The sequence below is a fragment of the Loxodonta africana genome, chromosome 8 (assembly GCF_030014295.1).
Source record: "Loxodonta africana isolate mLoxAfr1 chromosome 8, mLoxAfr1.hap2, whole genome shotgun sequence".
NCBI lineage: Eukaryota > Metazoa > Chordata > Mammalia > Proboscidea > Elephantidae > Loxodonta > Loxodonta africana.
The window spans coordinates 6,469,412-6,493,249 of record NC_087349.1 but is presented as its reverse complement, the minus strand read 5'-3'; the positions used below and the strand labels follow the sequence as shown (position 1 = coordinate 6,493,249).

Sequence of the window (23,838 nt, the reverse complement as noted above, 5' to 3'; positions counted from 1 at the left end):
CCCCATCTCACCCTGAGCCCTACCCCATCTCACCCTGCCTTTCTGGGCTGTGCAAGGGCTTCCAAATCTGACTTAGGCCACCAGTCCACTCTGAATCCCTGCTCATCCTGGTGCTGCATCTCTGCTTTACCCCCAGGGCCCTGAGGATTTGGAGACCCCTGGCCACATGCTTCCAGGGCGACCCTCAGAGGGCACCCACCCTCCCCTGGGACCTGTACCCACGGCTTGAGGGGGGCAGTATATCGGGGCCTGACCAGTTCCCCCTCCCTCCTGAGTGTGCCAAAAGGGTAAACCCTGACCGGGACTCTCGTGACCTTTCTATTTGGAGGGCTGGGAGACAAGTCCTTAGGGAGTCATTTCTGTTTAGAAGCAGGAGTTTTGGGGGCTGGGAGGGAGAGGGGGTGCCCTGGGTATGGGGGTGCTGCTTCCGGGGACATCCCAGAGAGGGAAGCCCACACAAGGCCCAGGCTGCACTTGAGCTGAGGCCTCCCTGCCCCTCCTGGAGAGCCTTTGGTCTTCAGGACCCGTCATGGGCCTGCAGTTGGGTGCTGAGAAAGAAGCATGCCGGAGAGAAAAGCGACACAAGGAGAGAGGCTTCAATCGCACCTTTCCGTAACACCAGCCACGGTTCTGCGCTCTTGCCCGGGACCACGCCTCTGCACCGAGAGTTTGGATTATCCCATTTAATCCAGATCCTGGGATTGTTTCACCCCACAGCTCCTTTGAAGCTAACCACCCCTAACTATGTCAGGCTCAGATGCTGGTACATATTCAGATGGTGTTCATGAGCTCATCCCTGAGTCACCGAGGGACAGGAAGGGCGGTAGTACAGGGGCAGAGACTTTTGTGGCGGTGGGGAGCAGGAAAGGAGAGGAATGCGTTGGGTTGCCCACCTGGCTCCCACCTGGTGGAGGCTCCTCACTGCTGTGACATGCCATGTGCCCCTGGTCCTCTCACCCCCGGTCTGCTGGGCTTCCAAGGAGGACCCTTTTGGCCATATCCCCAATGACCTCCTTGACCTTCTCATTCCGGAAGGTGAAGATGAAGGGGTTGAGGAAGGGGGTGACTACCACTGTCATCATGGCCACCACCTTGTTAAGGTGCGTGGCATGGCCCTTGCCCGGCCGCACATAGATGAAGATGGCACTACCGTAGCGCAGCACCACCACGGTGAGGTGGGAGGCACAGGTGGAGAAGGCCTTCTGGCGCCCCGAGGTAGAGGGGATGCGTAGCACCGTGGCCACAATGAGGTCGTAGGAGGCCAGAATAAGCAGCACGGTGACCAGCACAAAGAACAGTGACAGGAAGAAGTCCATGTGCTCAATGTGGTGTGTGTCTGAGCAGGACAGCCAAAGCAGTGGGGCAGAGTCGCAGAAGTAGTGATCGATGACGTTCGGGCCGCAGAACCAGAGTCTGGTCTTCTGCAGGGTTGGGGAGATGATGGAGAGGAAGCCCACCACCCAGCAGGCCACCACTAGCTTCACGCAGACCGGGCCACTCATGATGGTGGGGTAGTGCAGGGGGCAGCAGATGGCCACGTAGCGGTCAAAGGCCATTACCGTGAGGATTAAAAAGTTGGTGGAGCCCAGGGAGAAGTAGAAGAAGGACTGGGTCAGACACTCAGCCAGCGACAGGGTCTTTCGTGTGGACAGCAGGTCAACCAGCATCCTGGGTACCACCGTGGAGGTGACCAGCACCTCCAAGAGGGAGAAGTTGCAGAGGAAGAAGTACATGAGTGAGTGGAGGCGGGAGTCCAGGCAGGTGAGGGTGAGGATGCCCAGGTTCCCGAGCACCGTCAGTACATAGATCAGCAGGATGAAAGCAAACAGGATGACTTGGAACTCATGGAGATGAGAAAAGCCCAGCAGCACAAATTCCCTGACGACGCTGTGGTTGCTCATTGTACTCAACGCCAGCTGTCTGTGCGACCTGTGAGATGGGAACTTAGTGGGACAGGGTACCCACCTTTCTCTTGTACGTGCTCCTGGTGGCTGGCCTGGCTCCCGAGCGAACAGGTCTGTGCACACAGCTAATCCCAGCATCCAGAAGACACATTCCAAAGAACAGAGTGTCCATGAGGGAAGACGAGACTGACCATGATGAACAGGTGTAGGGGCTGGCCATCTCCACCCTATCACGGCCACTAAACCCTCTCTCTTTTGCCATAGACTCAACTCCAACTCCTGGAGACCCCATGTGTGTCAGAGTAGAACTGTGCTCCATAGGGTTTTCTTTCTTTCTTTTTTAAATAATATTTTATTGTGTTTTTGATGAATGTTTACACAGCAGTTTAGGTTTCCATTCAACAATTTCTACACACATTGTTCAGTGAGATTGGTCACATTCTTCACAATGTATGAACGTTCTCATTATTTCCTTTCTCGTCGTTCTGTTTCCATTCATCTAGTTTCCCTGCCCTCTTACATTCTCATCTTTGTTTTCAAGTAACTGTTGACCGTTTGGTTCTATAAGGTTTTTTAATGGCCAAGTTTTTGGAAGTACATCACCAGGCCTTTCTTCCAAGGCACCTCTGGGTGCAACCGAGCCACCCAGGTACCATTTATTTCATTCAACTTGCGTTTATTAAGCTCCATCTCTGTGCAAGACATACTGCTGGGACCGGGAATCAAGTGGTCAAACTCATCCTAACGGCCAAGTGTAATAGTGTTTTAATTAGAATAATAACAGCCACTTCTTACCGAGTACTTGGCCAGGAACTGTGTGGGGTACCTAGACCATTATTTTCTTCATCCTCTTGGCTCAGTCCTCCTCCTCCTCCTCTTCGTCTTCTCTGCGACATTTCACCTGTGACTGAAACCACCCCAACTGCGAGGCCCTCTCTGCGTTCTCCTGCTCTGTGTTCATTCCTCTTTGATTGCTCTATTTTTTCCTTCAGAAATCTCCCCCTCTCCCTTAGCCAAAGTGACCTGGACCATCTGAATGCCCCTCAAATCCAGATCTCTGTCCTCCTCTGAGTTCCAATCCACATTTCTAACTGACTGCAGGGCACAGCCACATGCTCAACCTGCCAAAAAACACACACCACCCAGTTCCCCAAAACCAACATAATGTTCAAGGCACCCCAATCTCCCAGCAGCTGGCCTGAAACCGACGGGGTTTCTGACTTGGCCTCCTCTCTTCTAAACCACTTCCTTTACTGTCCTTAGGAACATTTTTCCATCCAGCCCATAGCCTTGAACCACCCAGTTGAGCTGTTGTTGTGTGGTAGCAAGTCGATTCCAATGCACAGTGACCCTATAGGATAGAGTAGAACTGCCCCATGGAGTTTCCAAGGCTGTAATCCTTACGGAGCAGATCACCAGGTCTTTTCTCCTGTGAAGCTGCTGGTGGGTGCGAACCTCCCACCTTTCAGTTAGCAGCCAAGCACTTAACTACTGCGCCACCAGGGCTCCTTTGAACCACCCTTGTCCCAGAATTTGTTTCCTCTTATCTTAGGCGTTGTTATAATGCTCCTGTGGTGTTCTTATCTGTAGGAACCCCTGTCTCCAATCTGTCCATACACTGCTGTGATATTCCTTTTTCTACATTTTTATGTCAACAGGCTGCTTTCAGTGGCTGGAGGCAATGTGATTCAATGATACATTTCTCTCAAAACCAGTTAATCAAACTAGCTGGCCGTCCACCTTCATGCAGAGAAAGACGAGGCGCATTTTAAAATGTGAACAGTGGCTACCTTTGGGTGTGGGTTATAGGCACTTAAATGTCCTCCTGGGTATGTTTTGTTTCTTTTCCAGATTTTCTTCATCTGAGCATATATTACTTCAGTGACTTGAAAACATTAAAAAATAAAACCCCTATTTCTTCTGTCGTCTGCCAAATCAAGCACTAACTACTCCCGGAGAGTCCCACCTCCCACAGCCCAGCTCGCCCCTCCAGTCTCCCTCTCTCCCCGCCGTTTCTGCACATTTCATGAGCCACTTAGCCGGCCGCTTGCTGTTCTCCAAGTACCGTGCGTCCACCCCCTCACGTCCTCATCCTTCCCCATCTGTCCCTATGCTGGAGGCACCCAGTCCTGCAGTCTCTGCAGAGCAAGTTCCTGCTTGCCCCCAGGGACCGTCTCCAATGCCCCATTCTTGCGATGCTCCATGCCCTTCTCAATGTGACCTGGGAGATTGCCTGCTCTGCTTCTCGGGAGTCCCCCAGCTCTGCGTGCAGGAGAAGGATCTGAACTCAGCCTCTCCCAGCTGAGACCCTGTTTCTCAGGCCAGGGCTCTTCTCCTCTTTGAGGCCCTGGCAACACCCGGCACGTGACTCCGCAGGACAGCGCTCCATCAATGGTCACACAACTGTGAGTGCACCCACTGGGCTGTCACTCCTGCACCCTCCAAGAGCAGCTTTGTGGGGGCCAAACCCATACTGCCTTGTGGGTGACGTGTGTGCACCGAGGGCTTTAAAGGAATCAACAGAGCCATCACTGCCCGACAGTTTCTCATCAGAAAGAGAGGTTGGGACCAGGTGTGTGGTTCAGAATCCAGTCCCAGGAGGGTCTGGGCAGCAACCGTAATCAAACCCACTGCTGCTTCTGCAGCAAAACACATGAATATTCATACTAAATGGAATAAATAAAGTCTATATTAAGGTGTCACAAATGTTTGCACTTGACTGCTACCCTAAAGGTAGAACCCACCCAGTGGCAAACGGGAGAAAGGCCTGGCAATCTGATCCCATTACTATTACAGCCAAGAAAACCCTGTGGAGCACAGTCCTGCTCCGTAACACATGGGGCTGCCATGAGTTGGAATCCGCTCACTGGCAATAGGCTTGGTTTTGGTATATTTGGCCTCCAGTGGCCATCAAGTCAGCTTTGGCTAATGCCGCCCCACGTGTGTCAGAGCTGAGCTGTGCTCCACACGGTTTTCAATGGCTGATTTTTCACAAGTAGATGGCCAGGCCTTTCTTCTGAGGTGCCTTTGGGTGGACTGAAACCACCAACTTTTCTGTTAGCAGTTGAGCATGTTCACCACTTGCAAATTCAGACATGCCTCAGAAGAAATGCCTGGCAATCTACTTACCCAAAACCAGCCATTGAAAACCCTGTGGAGCACAGTTCTGCTCTGACACGCATGGGGTCACCTTGAGCCTCACCTTAACTAGTTCGAGTCAGGCTTCGCGGCCAAGTTAGAGTGACACAAATTTAGGAAGGCATTTTTCAGCTTTCAAAGCGTGTTTGATTTCAGACCGCAGCTCTAGGCTGTGAATACGCAGCCTCCCTCCCTGAAGGCCCACTTGTCCCTGTGCCTCAGCCCCACTGTGAATCGTTTTCACCCCGTCTCCCAGGTGATGGGAACCATGGCTCAGAGGCTTAGACTCTCAGTCCGGGGTCAGATGTGTAAGTGATACTTAAGCCCAGAGTTTTCTAACTCCAGGACTATTGGTTTAAAGGAATCAAAATCCCAAAGCCATGGAGTCTGTAAACTTTTCGATCAAACACGATGCCACATCTCTCTCTGGACACAGAGCTGCAAGCAGAGGCAGTGTTTACAAACGACAAATGAAGGAATTGTTAGAGTACATTCCCGTGACCAGCTGTTGTGGAAGACCTGGGGAGGGTGTCTGCCTCGGCAGGAAGGACCCAGCTTGGGTCTCTAGAGCCAGCCCTCTGCCCTCTGCCTCTCCTCGAAGCCCATGCAGGCAGGTGGCGGTGGGGTTGCTCCTCCTTCTGTCACTGCCCCGTGACACTGCAGGTGGATGTGTTTCACCTGCTGCAGGTATGTGCATCCTGAGCCCGGATGGAAACTATAGCCGCTGCCTGTTTGTGTTTTCTCCAGCACCCTGCACCTGACTGCAGTGCCCTCTTACCTGGAGGCACCTGTGAGATCCTTCCCTAAGGGCCTACAATCTAGAGCACTGAGGACCTGGAATGAGAGACCAGAGAGGTCATTCAGAGACCTTGTCCACTGGGCACAGCCTCTTCCTGTCTGACATGCCAGCCAGGCTGCCCAGGTCCCATTATAGCAGCTTCACCCAACCCCTCTCCCAGCCTTTCACCCAGCCCCTCACCCAACTGCTCTGCCCTCTTCTCCCAGCCTCACCCAACCTCTGACCCAAGCACCCTGCCCTCTTCTCCCAGCCTCGTCCAGCCCCCATTATAGTACAGTCACCCAGCCCTCGCCCAGCCCTCACCTAGCCACCCTGCCCTCTCCTCCCAGCCTTGCCCAGGCCCCATTATCGCAGCCTCATCTACCCGTCACCCAGTTCCTCGCCCAACCCCTCATCCAGCCCTTCACCCAGCCTGTAGCCCGACCCTTCATCCAGCCCCTCTCCCAGCTCTCTCACTTTCCACCCTTGTATTCTGCTTGTCCTGCTCAAGATTGTGCCCCCTCAGGTTCAGGGCCAGTGTCCCCTCTTCCCCCCTGGTTCAGGCCAGTCCCTTCCTGCTGCTTCCAGACTCAGAACAGCTGCTCCCTGCAGCCACTCAGTGGCCTGGAGCCTCCTCAGCAAAGGACCAACTCGGAGGATACTCTATGACCTCTATACTTGTTGAATCATTCGTTTTATATTCCAAACTTTTATTTACAAAACTGAGCGTGAGGTTTAACATGAATGTAAAATTAGCTTTCCTCTGCATGGGTTCTTCTACAGGACGGGTTTCCCAGCATGGCCTTTGGGGGCCCTGGGACAGCCCCCCTCCTGTGCTATAGGGTATGAGCAGAGCCTGGCTCATGCCAGGAGCCGCGCCTCCCAGAACTCAGGCAAAGGCCACTTTCCAGGTCAGGAGACAGCGAGGCACCCTGCCAAACCATCCGAGCACAGCCTGGGCCATTGCAGGGTGAATGGTCAGGACTGTGCTGGCCCCGAATACACACTGTAATGGGGTCACCCCACACGGACCATGTCCTATTTCCCTCATTCATTCCTGTCCAGGACCTCAGCAGAAGAAAAAACAAAACAAAACAAAAAACCCTGCTGCAGGCCTGGTGACTCAGGTCTCTGTTAAAGTGTCCATGGGGGAAAGCCCCACTTCCTGCCAATCTGCAGGGACCTGGACACACTGGACAGCCTCCTTGGAGCCACCCTTCTCTCTCGCAGCAGCCTTTTTGCTCTCCAGGCTGCACCACCCTTCTGCCTTCCGGAACAATTCTCCACCTACCCCAGAGAACTCTCTTTACTGCAGAGAAGGAGGAGGGTCGGTGGCCTGGCCATCCTGGCCACCCCCAGCAGCAGTTTTGATCATTGATGTCCTGGGACATGCTGAGCTTCTCAAGTGAATGTGAGAGGTGGGTGATAGTGGGACAGAGGGGGGCAGGGAAAGTGCAACGACACCTCCTTCCTGCTCACTGCTTTCCATGGGCACGTAACAGGGACGGAGGACATGGCTGAACAGCTGGCAGGAGCAAGGCCCAGGTGGTCTGTTGAGCTCTCTGGGCATGTGATGGACCTTCAAGAGAAGTGGGGTGAGGAGGGAACCTGGCTGTGCCTCCCTGGACCTGGGTCTTTGCGGGAGGGGCAGAGGAATGGGTGAGACAGAGACCTTGAGCTTTTCCCCCAGGTGGAGGGTCAGTGCCATCAGTGTGGGGAGCAGAGCCCTTCATGGCTGCACCCCAAGAGCCCTACATCCTCCAGCATCAGCACAGCTAGCAGGAGGACGCAAGCAGCCCAAATCCATTTGTTCATTCATTCATTCATTCAGCTGCTGCTGGGCTCCAGAAACACATAGTCAGGTCCTTACCATTTTGTCTGGAAAACGGACATAACCCAGTCTGAAATGAGATGAGGAGAGTGCTGCAGGGCAATGGGGTCCACACAGGGGTGGGGCACAGGTGGGGCTTACCTGTGTTCTGTCCCATCCATCCAGATGCAGGACTTGGCAGCTGGAACGTAGGCTCTGACCAGCAGGCAACAGGGCCAGTGCAGTGGGCTGTGGAGAGCAGACACCCTCTCAATTCCTCCCACCGACCCTGGCCCCCACCTGGGCCTCTGGGGCCACCGCAGGACACAGACAGCCCATGCCAGGTGTGGATGCCTCTGTTCCCTGCTCCTGCTATCAGCTCTCGGGTAGAGGGGCCCCGGCTCTGCAGCTCCAGTGATGTCTCCAGCAGTGTCTGGTGTAGAAGCATGATGTTGGTCCCCAGGGCAGCATCTCGCTAGGGGCTTGGGCACGTCCCAGTCTGGGAGATGCAGTTCTTGAGAGCAGGCAGGCAACTGGGTCCACCAGCCCGGGTGCACCTGCTCTCTCGCTGTCTCCTGTCTCCCGAGGGCCCAGCTCACGCAGCCTGGCAGCCCTGGAACCCAGGCCAGGAGTGAGGGAACAGGGAAGGGAAAAGGGCTTCACAAACAATCCAGGGGCTGAGACAAAGAGCTAAGAATCCTCCTTCTCCCTAGTGCCAGGAGGGAAAAACTGGACCTACCACCTCGTCGTGTCTTATGAACCAAGCATAGGAATGATGCTGACATAGGAAAGACATCCCTTTTGGGAAGAGAAAACTGATCAGGGCCGGAGCATCAAGATGTTGGGTGGGGCTCATGCTGCCTCAGGGAGAGCTTGAGGGCATCTTCTTCCAGGGCCTCGGTTTGTCCACACAGGGCTTGAACCCCAAATGTGATTTCTGAGTGGAATGTGGGGGAGAGGAAGACACTGGTGAAGGAATATGGCCATGGTTACCAGAGTAAAGCATTAACTGAGAATAAAATCAGAAATGGAGGCTCTGTTTATAAGCATGAAATGTTAATTGCAGGTAGTCCCCGAATTACAACCGTATTGGAGTTAAGATGAACCACACTTAACAACTGTCTTTTTTTTTTTACATCTTATAGTTATAGGTAGTAATATGTACTACATACAATGTTGCTGATGTTATCATTCTCAGACATTCACTTGCATATATTCAGTTTTATGATTTACCGTTCAAAACTCTGCCATATAGATTTAGTTTTCTAAACTAAATCTGGGGCTTCAGATCGCTTTGCTAAAGTCAATACGCAGATTCCGGAAGCTGTGAGATGTTACTCTGAAATACATGAAAAAAAGAACAAGACCATAGAGAAAACTCTCACTAATTTTCTGACTAGAAATGCTATCGCCTTTCCCAGGGATAATCCAGGTGACCCAGAATCTTCCACAAGTGGAGGTATTACCCAGACTGACAAAACACCAATGTTGTCCAGCTCTTCTTCATCGTCGGAGTACATTTTTATGATTTGTGTATTTTCTGTGTACATAAGTATGTTTTAAAATATATCTGTAAGCTTATCTGTAATTTTTCTAACCCCCAAAGACAAATAAAAATTGGATTAATAAACATACTGGTAATAAAAGGCAATAATAATGAAAACTAAAAAAAGAAGTATCTGCCTTATGTCAGAATCGACTTAGGATGGAGTCATCAGAACAGAACCCCGCGGTAAGCTGTGAACTACTTGTACATACATATGTGTTCTGTGTACACTATTAGGTGCTATTGAGTCAGTTCCAACTCATAACCACCCTATATACAGCAGAGTGAAACACTGCCCAGTCCTGGGCTTTCCTCACAATCTTTGTTCGCCTTGAGCCCATTGTCCCAGCCACTGTGTCAATCCATCTCATTGAGAATCTTCCTGTTTTTTTGGTGACCCTCCACTTTACCAAGCATGATGTCCTTCTCCAGGGACTGATCCCTCCTAATAACATGTTCAAAGTATGTGAGATGAAGTCTCACCACCATGGCTTCCAAGGAACATTGTGGCTGTACTTCTTCCAAGGCAAATTTGTTCATTCTTCTGGTAATCCATGTTATATTCAATATTCTTCATCAACACCATAACTCAAAGGCATCGATTCTTCTTTGGCCTTCCTTATTCATTGTTCAGCTTTCACATGCACATGAGGCAATTGAAAATACCATGGCTTGGGTCAGGCACACCTTAGTCCTCACTGTGATATCCTTGCTTTTTAACATCTTAAAGAAGTCTGTTGCAGCAGATTTGCCAAAATCAATACATCATCTGATTTCTTGACTGCTGCTTCTGTGGGCTTTGACTGTGGATCCAAGTAAAATGGAATCCTTGACAACTTCAATCTTTTCCCCATTTATCATGATGTTGCTTATTTGTCCAGTTTGGAGGATTTTTTTCTTTACGTTGAGGTGCAATCCATATATATACATGCGTACATATACATATACATGTACATGTAGGTATACGTATACATATACATATACACACACTCAGAGAGAAAATCTATGTGTGTATATATGTCACAAAATGTTTTCTTTCAATTTATAATTTTGTAAACTGCATACATTTCTAAAAAAAAATTTTTTTAATTACGGTAATGGAAAATTTGGGAAGCAATAAAGCTCCATGGTTGGGGATACTGAAACTAAGGGGATTTTGCATCTTGTTATCAGCCAGACCCACCTCCCTGAGCTCCCTGCCACCCCAAGGATGTGTGTCACCTCTGTGCCTGGAGTGGCAGGAGACATGTAGTTCTTTCCTGTGTCCCACGCTCTGCCTCTTAGCAAGAGCAGCTTCACCACATGCTGTCAATGGACATCCCTCATCTGATTCTACAGCACCAGAAAGCCAGGAAGCCGTCATACTGGTGTCTCCACGTCCATGTAGGTTGTACACAGAAAGCGCTCCCTCTAGAGAATACCCCTATTGGCAGTATCTGGGTTTGAGCCTCAATAAGCAGAGGACTGGCTATCTTTGATGTGTGTAATTTAGACTTTCATGCTCATGACCTTGCACACACTCTACCCTGATCTACCTACTTCACCATTCATGCTCCAAACAGATATTTCTATACCTCTGCTGATCAATGCACACTTCAACTATCACATGTAGCGTTGCCTGCCACCCAACAGTCCGGCTTTCTCCATGCAATTATGTATTTTCATGGAAACTGCTTTAAAGTGAAGGTGGAAAACTGAAAAGCGATGATAAAAAGCAAATTACGTCTCATAAATGTAACCAAATAACCCAAAGATGGGGATCATCAGGAAATAATGAGAAGTCTTCAGCCTCTAACTTGAAACTCTCTGAGCTCAAGCTGGTTGAGTCTATGTTCAAAGATAAAAGGACAAAATTAAACAACAGTTTAGGACTCCCGGAATGCATTATTTAACCAGTGACAAATTAACTAGAATAGTGTGAGAATAGAGGGTGTCTTTTTTATGGGATTCCTTGTGGGGTTAGAGACGGACCAGGAGGACTTCACGGTAAAGATGTGCTGAGATGAACCCAGGAGCATGCATACTGTAATACGATTTCAGACAGTGATGAGAGAGAAAAAGGAAAGCAAAAGCAAACAAGGGGAAGGAGAGTGATGTGGGCGGTCAGGATGAATGCGACTTTCAGCAGGTAGCTGGACTAAGGGACAGTATGGGTCTGAGGGGATTGGGAGAAGGCTGCCTGTAATCACTAAAAATTTAACCACTGAGATGTAGGAAAATCCCCTTGGAGATTTAAGCTAATGTCATCCCGTCACCTGAGCAGTTTAACTTCTATCGTTTGTGTCAAGTGCCATGCAGACAGGGCCCAGCAAGGAGAAATAGGAACCTGGAGTTGCAGTTTTAGAGCAGAACACCTGGCCCATCCCATAACCTCCCAGGTGGTAGAAAACATATGCATAGCTCAGGAGAAGCAGGAAAGTACGCTTCCAGAGCACATGCAACAAAGAGGAGTCTCTCAACATTTTTTAGGAAATATGTACCTGTGATGGTTGTTCCTGCTCTTCTGAAAAGGTGGTAGATGGTTTAGAGTGCAGGCAAGATCCCGAGATGGGTCCATGAGGAAGGCTCTCTGAGCTTATTACCACCCAACCAAAGATTGTAGAGCATCCCAGCCCCACACTGGAACCAGAGGTAAGCGCTGAGGAGCCATTTAAGGGTGTTCTACTTCATTTTCTCCCCAAAACAGAGTAGGTTTTCAATCCCGGTCTTTAGCTTCTGCTAGACTCAGTGTTTTCTTTCTCCAACTTTCCTCAACTATGTTTGTCCTGGCAGCTCTTCTCTTATCCCAGGACCCTTGGCCTTTCCTGGTAGAAACAGAGAGGTTCTGTTCCTCCGTTACCTATTTTCATGCAAATCCAGAAAATACAGCATAGTAACAATGAGACCTCTCATCCTAACCACATGCAACGAGGTGGCTTTGAGTTGCCTGTAGTAAGGATTTTGGTGATTTTCACTAGGAGCCATATTTTGTGGTTCAACAGATGATAATTAGAATTCTCTGCCATGCTTTCCAGTCTCCTTACCATTCATTCTTCTTCCTTGATTCACAATGCTTCTTCTTTTCATTTGGTCCCCGAATCACCTTTTTTGCTCTTCTAACTCCCCATCACCTGATATGGGGTAGTTCTTCCAGTCCAATGATCTGGTTTACAGGAGTGTGTTACCCACATACCTGTGAGGCAAATATCCCAACTTTAGGCCAAACTGTAGGCAGCAGATGACACAACCCTGCTTGCTGAGAGTGAAGAGGGCTTGAAGCACTTACTGATGAAGATCAACAACTACAGCCTTCAGTATGGATTACGTTTCAACATAAAGAAAACAAGAATCCTCGCAACTGGACAAACAGGCAACATCATGATAAATGAAGAAAATATTGAAGTTGTCAAGGATTTAATTTTGTTTGGATCCATAATCAATGTCCATGGAAGCTGCAGTCAAGAAATCAAACAACATATTGCATTGGGCAAATCTCCTACAAAAGACCTCTTTAAGGTGTTAAAAAGCAAGGATGTCACTTTGAGGACTACAGTGGGCCTGACCCAAGCCATGGTGTTTTTAATCTCTTTATATGCACGGGAAAGCTGGACAATGAATAAGGAAGACTGAAGAAAAATTGATGCCTTTGAATTATGGTATTGGTTCAGAGTGTTGAATATGTCATGGATTGACAGAAGAATGAACAAATTAGTCTTGGAAGAAGTACAGCCAGAATACACTTCAGAAGCAAGGATGCCAGGACTTCATCTCACAGTCTTTGGACATGTTAACAGGAGGGACCAGTCCTTGGAGAAGGACATCATGCTTGGTAAAATAGTGGGTCAGCGAAAAAGAGAAAGACCCTCAAAGAGATGGATTGACACAGTGGCTACAACAATGGGCTCAAACATAGCAGCTATTATGTGTATGTCTCAGGACCCAGCAGTGTTTTGTTCTGTTGTACATAGGGTCTCTATGAATCAGAACCAACTCAACAGCACTTGGCAAAAACAACAACATAGGCAACAGAAAATCCCCAAAGCCAATGGGGTGAAAATATGACTGGGAGAAAATCTTGGAACTGGGCTGTTCTAGGATGGTTTGGTTGTTCACTGACCTGCTTAGAGGGGAATATTTGATAGGTGGGTGAATGTCATGGTTGAGTGTTATCCTTGGGATGCTGGAGAGTTGGGAGACCACAGAGATGACTCCATGAATGGGTACAGTCCCTACACCTTAACTCTCCTGGGGCTAATTACTTTCTCTCCTTGTTGACTTAGAAACTAAAGAAATAAGTGAAAAGCAATTACCTCCTCTGAAGTGGAAGACAACTTTGCCTATTCCTTTTTTCTGAAATGAGAATCAACTACCCCCCCTTCTGTGCATGGTGCACACACACGCACACACACGCACACACACGCACAGCACAGTTACACACACACACTTGGTTCCATCTTCTCCCTTGGGCACAGGATTTTTTACCCACAATGGTTAGTTTGAACCCAAGTCTGAGACATCGGGAGCCTTCACACAGACGCTCCAGGGCAGAGCCAAGAATCCTTCTCATCTCTGATCACCTTAGACAATTTTCTAGGTAACCTCCAGCACATATCATCATCATTCACTCAAAACTGATATGGGCTCCTCATTGACCCTCGAATCAAATTCACAGGCCTCATTCTGGCAGAAGCACTGTTATAACTGCCTCTTTACTACTCTCAATATAACACCACCACTCACCCACAAAGCCCTGGTGGCACAGTGGTTAAGCTTTGGCTGCTAACCAAAAGGTCGGCAGTTGAAACCCACCAGCCACTCCGTGGGAGAAAGATGTGACAGTCTGCTTCTGTAAAGATTTACAGCTTTTGAAACCCTATGGGGCACTTCTACTCTGCCCTGTAGGGCTGCTGTGAGTCAGAATGGACTCAATGGCAATGGGTTTTTCCTCACCCACGGATTCCATTCTACCAGCAGAACCTCTGAGCCTACAAAGCTAATTGATTTACCCTCTTGACCATGACATGGTCTCTTCCTCCTGGAAAGGATACGTCACAACACCCTCCTCGCCTCACTTCCTACCACACATAAAATGTGCCAATCCCTTTCTATTATCTGAAAAACCCTAACTGCTAATATTATTTCATGACGATCTTCCATTTGGCACTTAGGGACTTAGATTACACAAGAGTTAAACCCACATTAACATCTTATAGAATTTGGGTGGAAGGAAGAAAGTGCAATTAGCAGGAAATTATAAATTGGTGAGAATTAATAAAGGAGCTAGTAAGCTGCTCTTAGACACCCACAAAATTAAATTACCCTGTAATCACAATAAAGTACTTACTAAGGATTTTCCTCATCCCATACAATTCACAGAACTACCCAAAAAGCAAATCTTTGCAGGTCCTCATTCACATCTTCATTATCAGCCTGGATCCTATTTCTAAAGGAGTGAAGCGTCATTATCAGCACGTATTACACATCCCGACAGTGGAATTGCTGTAGAGGAGCTATGATCCCCTAAAAGGGCGGTAAACGTGTATTACAACAAAAATATGTATGCCTGACTATAGCTTCCCAGCAAATAAGTGAACATTACTTAGAAAATTCTCTTAGAAATAGACAGAAATTTCAAGAATTTAAGGCAATAACAGCTTTGGTTCAGGAAATTTAGGTTCACAAAATAAAATTACAAGTTATTGGACAAGAAGACTGCTGTTGTGACCAGATTTACAAGTGTCTTATAAACATAAAGGACCTGTTCTCTGTTCCTGCCTAGCACATCCACCTAGCCTCAAGCAGGACCTGAGATAACCAATTATCTGACAAAACATCTTTCTAGCCACCTCCTTTCTCCCTCCACAGAGGAACTGTGCATAAATCATTGCTTTTCACCTCCCTATAGACCTTAGAGTCAGAATTGACTCAAAGGCATTGGGATTTTTTGGTTTATAGACCTTATGGAAGCCCCAGTGGTGTAGTGGTTAAGAGCTGCAGCTGCTAACCAAAAGATCAGCGGCAGTTCAAATCCACCAGGTGCTCTTTGGAAGCCCTCTGGGATGGTTCTACTCTGTTCTATAGGGTCACTATGAGTCAGAATTGACTCAATGGCAATGGTTTTGGTGGTTTTTATAGACCTTAGGCAAGATTTCTCATACTCATGCGTGTATCTTATTGTACTCAAACTTCTGAGCTCAGGTAGAGCACCCTCTCTCTACCATCTTTCTAATTGTTGGTATTAAACAACCCAAGACAAGACCAAGATATATAAGTTGGGATAGCAATGTGTCTAATAAGGAAAAAGAAAAACAATTTATTTTGGAAATAATTTGTGCTGTTTCTGATTACCAGAAGATAAAAATAAAAATTACCTACAATCTTTCTACTGAAAGACCACAATTGATGTTTTCAGAAATCCTAAGTTTTGAATCAAATTAAACATAACAAAGAATCTGAGAAACCTGATGTCTTGGATTGAATTATGTCCCCCCAAAAATGTGTGTATCAATTGGACTGGGCCATGATTCCCGGTATTATGTGATTTTCCTATTCGTTGTAAATTCTGCTCTTATGATATTAATGAGGGAGGATGGGTAGTAGTTGTGTTAGTGACGCAGGACTCAACCTACCAGATTTGATAGTGTTTTGAGGCAATCTCTTGAGATATAAGAGAAAGAAGCCAACAGAGAGACAGGGGGACCTCATACCACCAGGAAAGCAGTGCCGGGAGCAGAGCACATCTTTTCAACCTTGGGGTTCCTTTGCAGAGAAGCTCCTAGTCTGGGGGAAGGTTGATGAGAAGGCCGACAGAGAGAGAAAGCCTTCCTCTGGAGCTGACACCCTGAATTTGGACTTTTAGCCTACTTTACTGTAAGAAAATAAACTTCTCTTTGTTAAAGCCATCCACTTGTGGTATTTTTGTTATAGCAGCACTAGATGATTAAGATACCTGAGAATCTGCATAAGACGACAAAAAAGATGCCCATAGCTCCTGGAACTTGTGCAGAAGATCCAAGCAAAGAGCCAAGAAACCTCCCATGTGTGTCCTCATTCTCTACTTACTAATCTCCTTTTCCCAACAATCAACTTTCAACATAGAACTCTTCTTTTTTCTAGATTCAATTTATTGTTCTTTAGCTTGGCATAATGACAAATAACTAACTAGCTCTGTGAGCTTGGGCAAACTAGTTAACATCTCTGTGCCTCAGTTTTCCCATCTATATCACACAGATAACAACAGTAACTTCCTCATTTGGTTTTTGTGAGGATTAAATGATTTATTTAAAGTGCTTAGAACAATGCCTGGCATGTGGCAAGTGCTAGAGAAACGTTAGAAATAAAACAAAAAATAATCCCAGAAGGATTTTGTGAGAGTCGTGGAAAGAAAGAATAATCAGAAGTACTTTGTATGTGAAGGGTAATAGAAAATTTTGGAAATAGTGGACATGATTGTACATGATGAACATAATTAATGGCACCTGAATTGCACGTGTAAAAAAATGTCGAAATGGCAAATGTTTGGTTAAATGTTTTTGTAACACAATTAAAAAAAAATTTAAGAAGATATTTCCTAAAAAACTAGAACCAGGAAAAGATAAAGTTTATCTGTAACTACACTAAATGTAACTTTAAGTCAATGCAAACGTGGTAAGGGGTACAGGATAAAAAAGAATGCCAAAGTACTTATCTTGCTAGGAGGAAGATATAGATACTGTCACATTTAAGAAATCGATAAAGATACATAAATACAAATATGGTTCTTAAATAAGGGGCAATCACCAAAGAGCAAAAATAGAAAGGAGCTGAAGAAAACTGTGTTTAGCCAATGGGAAGCAAGAAATAATCTTTATTTTTTATTTTCTTTACTTTTTTTAATCGTACTTTAGATGAAGTTTTAGAAAGCAAACTAGCTTCTCATTAAACAATTAATACACATATTGTTTTATGACTTTGGTTGACAATCCCATGACATGTCAATACTCTCCCCTTCTCAACATTAGGTTCCCCATTACCAGCTTTCCTGTACGCTCCTGCCTTCTCTTCCTTGTCCCTGGGCTGATGTGCCTATTTAGTCTCATTTTGTTCCAAGGACCTGTCTAATCTTTGGCTGAAGGGTGAACCTCAGGAGTGACTTCAGTACTGAGCTCAAAGGATGTCTGGGGGAAATACACTAGGGGTTTCTTCACTTTTTGTTCTACATTTTTCTCCAGCCCTATCCAGAACCTTCTATTGTGATCCCTGCCAGAGAAATCTGTAGTGGTAGCTGGGCAGCATTTAGTTGTGCTGGACTCAGTCTGGTGGAGGCTGTGAAGGATGTGGTCCGGGATTTCTTTGGACTAATCTTTCCCTGTGTTTTTGGTTTTCTTCATCCTCCTTTGCTCCCAAAGGGGTGAGACCAGTTGAATATCTTAGATGGCTGCTCACAAGCATTTAATATCCCAGATACTTCTCAACAAAGTAGAACGTAGAATATTTTCTTTATAAACTATGTTGCTCCAATTAAGCTAGATGTTCCCAGAGACCATGGTCTCCAGAGCCCTCATCCCAGTAATTTGGTCCCTCAGGGAGTTTGGATGTATCAATGGAGCTTCCATGATCTTGCCTTTGTCAAGTTGTGCTGGCTTCCCCCGTATTGTGTACTGTCTTACCTTTCATCACGTTTACCCTTTATCTACTATAGGGTGGCTGTGAGTCAGAATCAACTAGATGGCAATGGGTTTGGTTTCGGTTTATTGTCTTGTTAGTGTTTTTCCATCTCCATCCCTCCCCTCCCTTGAAACTGTCAAAGGTTGTTTATTTTCATGTGTAAACCTTTTCATGAGCTTTTATAATAGAGGTTTCACACAATATTTGTCCTTTTGTGATTCACTTATTTCACTCAGAATAATGTCTTGCATATTCATCCCCATTGTGAGATGCCTCACAGATTGATCCTTGTTTCTTATTGTTGCATAGTATTCCACTGTGTGTATGTACCATAGTTTGTTTATCCATTCTTCTGTTGATGGGCACCTAGGTTTTTCCCATCTTTTTGCTATTGTCAATAGCACTGCAATGAATATAGGTGTGTATATAGCTATTGGTGTGACGGATCTTCTTTCTCTAGGATATATTCCTAGGAGTGGGATTACTGGATCATATAGTATTTCTATTTCTAACTTTTTAAGGAAGCACCATATGGTTTTCCAAAATTGTTGCAGCATTTTGCATGCCCACCAGCAGCAGTGCATAAGATTTCCAATCTACCCAAGCCTCTCCAACATTTGTTATTCTCTGTTTTTTTGATTCCTGCCAGTAATACAGGGGTGAGATGTTATCTCTCTGTGGTTTTGATTTGCATTTATCTAGTGGGTTTAGTGGCTATACACAAGGATCTCGCCAGATGGAACACACGGGAATTGAATCGACTACATCTGTGGGAAGAGATGAAGGAAAAGCTCAAAACCATCAGTCAGAACAAGGCCAGGGGCCAACCGTGGAACAGACCGCCAATTACTCGTATGCAAGTTCAAGGCAAAACCGAAGAAAAGCAGAGCAAGTCCATGAGAGCCAAAATACGACCTTGAGTATATCCCACTTGAATTTAGAGATCATCTCAAGAACGTATTTGACACTAATGACAAAAGACCAGACGAGTTGTGGACTGACTACAAGGACATCACACATGAAGAAAGCAGGAGGTCATTGAAAAGACAGGAAAGAGAAAAGACAAAGATACATGTCAGAAGAGACTCTGAAACTTGCTCTCAAACACTGAGCAACTAAGGCAAAAGGTGGAATTGATGAAGTAAAAGAACTGAATAGAAGATTTCAAAGAGTGGCTTGAGAAAACAAAGTATTATAATGACGTGTGCAAAGAGCTGGAGATAAAACACCAAAAGGGAAGAACACGCTCTGCGTTTCTTAAGCTGAAAGAACTGAAGAAAAAATTCAAGGCTTGAGTTGCGATAGTGAAGGATTCTGTGGGGAAAATACTAAATAACGCAGGAAGCATCAAAAGAAGATGGAAGGAATACACAGAGTTATTATACCAAAAAGAATTAATCGACAGTCAACCATTTCAAGAGGTAGCATATGATCAGGGACCAGTGGTACTGAAGGAAGAAGCCCAGCCTGCACTGAAGACATTGGCAAAACGCAAGGGTCTAGGAACTGACAGAATATCAGCTGAGATGTTTCAATAAACAGATGCATTGCTGGAGGTGCTCACTTGCCTATGCCAACAAATACGGAAGACAGCTTCCTGGCCAACTGACTGGAAGAGATCCATATTTATGCCTATTCCCACGAAAGGTGATCCAGCTGAACGGGGAAATTATTGAACAATACCATTAATACCACATATAAGCAAAATTTTGCAGAAGAACATTTAAAAGTGGCTGCAGCAGCATATCAACGTGGAACTGTCAGAAATTCAGGCCGGATTCAGAAGAGGATGTGGAACCAGGGGTATCATTGCTGATGTCAGCTGGATCCTGGCTGAAAGCAGAGAACACCAGAAGGATGTTTACCTGTGTTTTATTGACTATGCAAAGGCATTTAAACTGTGTGGATCATAACAAACTATGGATAACATTGGGAAGACTGGGAATTCCAGAACACTTAACTGTGCTCATGGGGAACCTGTACATAAATAAAGACGCAGTTGTTCGGACAGAACAAGGGGATACTGGGTGGTTTAAAGTCAGGGAAGGTGTGCGTCAGGGTTGTATTCTTTCACCATACCTATTCAATCTGTATGCTGAGCAAATAATCCGAAAAGCTGGGCTATATGAAGAACAGGGCATTGGAATTGGAGGAAGACTCATTAACTACCTGCATTATGCAGATAACACAACCTTGCTTGTTGAAAGTGAAGAGGATTTGAAGCACTTACTGATGAAGATGAAAGACCACAGGCTTCAGTATAGATTACACGTCAACATAAAGAAAACAAAAATCCTCACAAGTGGACCAATGAGCCACATCATGATAAATGGAGAAAAGATTGAAGTTGTCGAGGATTTCATTTTACTTGGATCTACAATCAGCATCCATGGAAGCAGCAGTCAAGAAATCAAAAGATGCGTTTCATTTGGCAAATCTGCTGCAAAGGACCTCTTAAACATGTTAAAAAGCAAAGATGTCACCTTGAAGACTAAGGTGCACCTGACCCAAGCCATGGTATTTTCAATTGCATCATATGCATGTGAAGGCTGGACTATGAGTAAGAAAGACTGAAGACAAATTGACGCCTTTGAATTGTGGCGTTGGAGAAGAATATTGTATATACCACGGACTGCCAAAAGAACGAACAAATCTGTCTTGGAAGAAGTGCGACCAGAATGTTCCTTAGAAGCAATGATGGTGAGACTGCGTCTTACATACTTTGGACATGTTGTCAGGAGGGATCAGTCCCTGGAGAAGGATATCATGCTTGGCAAAGTACAGGGTCAGTGGAAAAGAGGAAGACCCTCAAAGAGGTGGATTGACTCCATGGCTGCAACGATGGACTCAAGCATAACAGTTGTAAGGATGGCGCAGGACCGGGCAGTGTTTCGTTCTGTTGCACACAGAATGGCTAGAGTCAGAACTGACTCCACGGCACGTAACAACAACAATGGCTAGTGATTTCTAGCATTTCCACATTTGTCTGTCAGCCACTTGAATGTCTTCTTTGGTGAAGTGACTGCTCATTTCCTTTGCCCATTTTTTAATCGGATTACTTGTCTTTTGTTGTAGAGGTGTTGGATTTTCCTGCAGGTTCTAGAGATTAGATCTTTGTCAGATTTCTCATAGCCAAATTTTTTTTCCCAGTCTGTGGGTTCTCTTCTTATTCTTTTGGTGAAGTTTTTTGATGAGGGTGTTTAATTTTTAGAAGGCCCCAGTTATCTAGCTTATCTTCTAGCGTTTGTGTGTTGTTAGTTATGTTTTTATCTTGTCAACGCCGGGCATTAGGGCCTCTAGCATTGATCCTATTATTTCTTCTATGATCTTTATAGTTTTGGATTTTGTACTTAGGTCTTTGATCCATTTTGAACTTGCTTTCGTGTATGGTGTAAGGTATAGATCCTGTCTGATTTTTTTGCAGATGAACGTCCAGTTTTGCTAGCACCATTTGTTAAAAAGACTGTCTTTTCCCCATTTGATGGACTTTGGGCCCTTGTCAAAGATCAGGTGACCATAGGTGAATAGATTTACCTCTGGGCTCTCAGTTCTGTTCCATCGGTCAATGTGTCTGTCGTACCAGTACCAGGCTGTTTTGACCACCGTAGCTGTATAGTAGGTTCTGAGGTCAGATAGTGTGAGTCCTCCTACTTTATTCCTCTTCTTCAGCAGTGCTTTACTTATCCGGGGCCTCTTCCCTTTGCATACAAAGTTAATGATTATGTTTGCCATATCTTTAAAGAATGCTGTTGTTATTTGCACTGGAATTGCATTGTATTTGTAGATTGCTTTGGGTAGAATTGACATTTTCACAGTGTTAAGTTTACCTATCCATGAGCATGGTATGTTTTACCACTTACGGAGGTCTCTTTCGGTTTCTTGCAGTAGTGTTTTGTAGTTTTCTTTGTATAGATCTTTTACATTCCTGGTTAGATTTATTCCTAAGCATTTAATTTTCTCAGAGGCTATTATAAGTGGTACTGTTTTTCTGATTGCCTTTTTGTAGTTTTTTTTTTTATCGGTGTTTAGGAATCCAACTGATTTTTGTATGTTTTACTTCTTCCTTACCAATTTGGATACCTTTATTTCTTTTTCTTGGCTTATTGCTCTAGCTATGACTTCCAGCACAATATTAAATAGGAGTGGTTCTTGTCTTGTTCCTATTCTCAAGGGGAATGTTTTCAGCCTCTCTCCATTAAGAACGATGTTGGCTGTTGGTTTTGTATAGATGAGGAGTTTCCCTTCTATTCTTAATTTATCGAGAGTTTTTATCAGGAATGGCTGTCAGACTTTGTCGTATGCCTTTTCTACATTGCTTGAGATGATCTTGTGACTCTTATTTTATTTATGTGGTGGATTATGTTGAGTGATTTTCTAATGTTGAACCTTCCTTGCATACCTGGTATGAATCCCACTTAATCATGGTATATTATTTGTTTGATATGATGCTGAATTCTATTGGTTAGAGTTTTGTTGAGAATTTTTGCACCTATATTCATGAGAGATATTGGTCTGTATTATTTATTTATTTATTTGGTGTCTTTGCTTCATTTTGGTAACAGGGTTATGCTGGCTTCATAGGATGAATTCACAAGTATTGCTTTCTTTTCTATGTTAGGAAATAGTTTGAGTAGTACCGGTATAAGATTTTCTCTGAATGTTTGGTAGAGTTCTCCAGTGAAGCCTTCTGGGCCAGGCCTGTTTTTGTTACTGGGAGTTTTTTGTTTTTGTTTTTACGTTTTTAATCTCTTCTCTTGTGACAGGTCTGTTCAGATTTGCAGCATCAGTTTGTGTAACTTTGGGTAGGTAGTGTGTTTCTAGAAATTTGCCCATTTCCTCTAGGTTTTCAAATTTGTGTGAGTATAGTTTTTCCTAGTACTCTGTTATGATCCTTTTTATTTCAGTTGAGTGTGTTGTAATGTCCCCCATTTCATTTCTTATTTAGTTTATTTGCACCCTCACCTGTTTTTCTTTCGTCAATCTGGTCAATGGTTTGTTGATTTTGTTGATCCTTTCAAAGAACCAACCTTGGTTTTGTTGATCCCTACTATTGTTTTTCTATTATCTATTTCATTTATTTCTACTCTATTCTTTATCATTTCCTTTTTCTGGTGGCTGTGGGCTTCTTTTGCTGTTCTCTTTCTATTTGTTCAAATTGTATAGGTAATGTTTTGATTTCGTCCCTTTGTTCTTTTTTGATGTGTGCGTCTATTGTAAATTGACCTTTGAGCACTGCCTTTGCTGTGTTCCAAAGGTTTTACTATGATGTGTTTTCATTCTCATTTGATTCTATGAATTTTTTTGATTCAATCTCTGATTTCTTCTATTACCCCATGGTTTTTAAGCGGGGTGTTATTCAGTTTCCAAGTATTTGATTTTTTTTTTCCTTGCTCTTCCTGTGATTAATTTCTACTTTGATGGTGCTCTGATCAGAGAAGATACTTTGTATTATCTCAGTGTTTTGAATTTTGTTGAGGTTTGCTTTGTGGCCTAAAACATGATCTATTCTGGAGAATGTTCCAAGTGCATTGGAATAGAATGTGTACATTGCAACTGTTGAGTGGAGTGTTCTTTATATGTCTATGAGGTCAAGTTGGCGGATCGTGGCCTTTAAATCTTCTGTATGTTTGTTCAATTCCTTTCGAGATGTTCTGTCCTTTACTGAGAGTAGTGTTTTGAAGTTTCCTGCTATTACTGTGGAACTGTCAATTTCTCTTTTCGGTGCTGTTAGAGCTCATTTTATGTATTTTGGAGCCTTGTGATTGGGTGCAGAGATATTTATTATGGTTATGTCTTCATGATGGATTGTCCCTTTAATCATTATATAATGCCCTTCTTTGTCTTTTTATGGTGGATATTGTTTTAAAGTCTATTTTATCTGAGATTAGTACTGTCACTCCTGCTCTTTTTTGGTGGCTGTTTGCTTGATATATTTTTGTTCATGTTTTGATTTTTAATAAATTTATGTCTGTTTCTAAGGTGTGTCTCTCATAGACAACATACTGATAGATCCTATTTTTGTTTTTAAATCCATTCC

General features: G+C 44.9%; 1 protein-coding gene across 1 annotated transcript; it reads right to left on the bottom strand.

Moving 5' to 3' along the window:
* Positions 1–874: 874 nt before the first annotated feature.
* LOC100668136 (olfactory receptor 6V1-like) lies at positions 875–1,901 on the bottom strand. Its single transcript, XM_003422821.3, has one exon. It carries the CDS (start codon positions 1,899–1,901, stop codon positions 954–956), a length of 948 nt encoding a protein of 315 aa, XP_003422869.3. The 3' UTR covers positions 875–953.
* Positions 1,902–23,838: the final 21,937 nt, after the last annotated feature.

What these genes read in the sequence shown, in the direction of transcription:
- LOC100668136 (XM_003422821.3), bottom strand. Translation starts at nt 1,901, where the DNA reads ATGAGCAACCACAGCGTCGTCAGGGAATTTGTGCTGCTGGGCTTTTCT.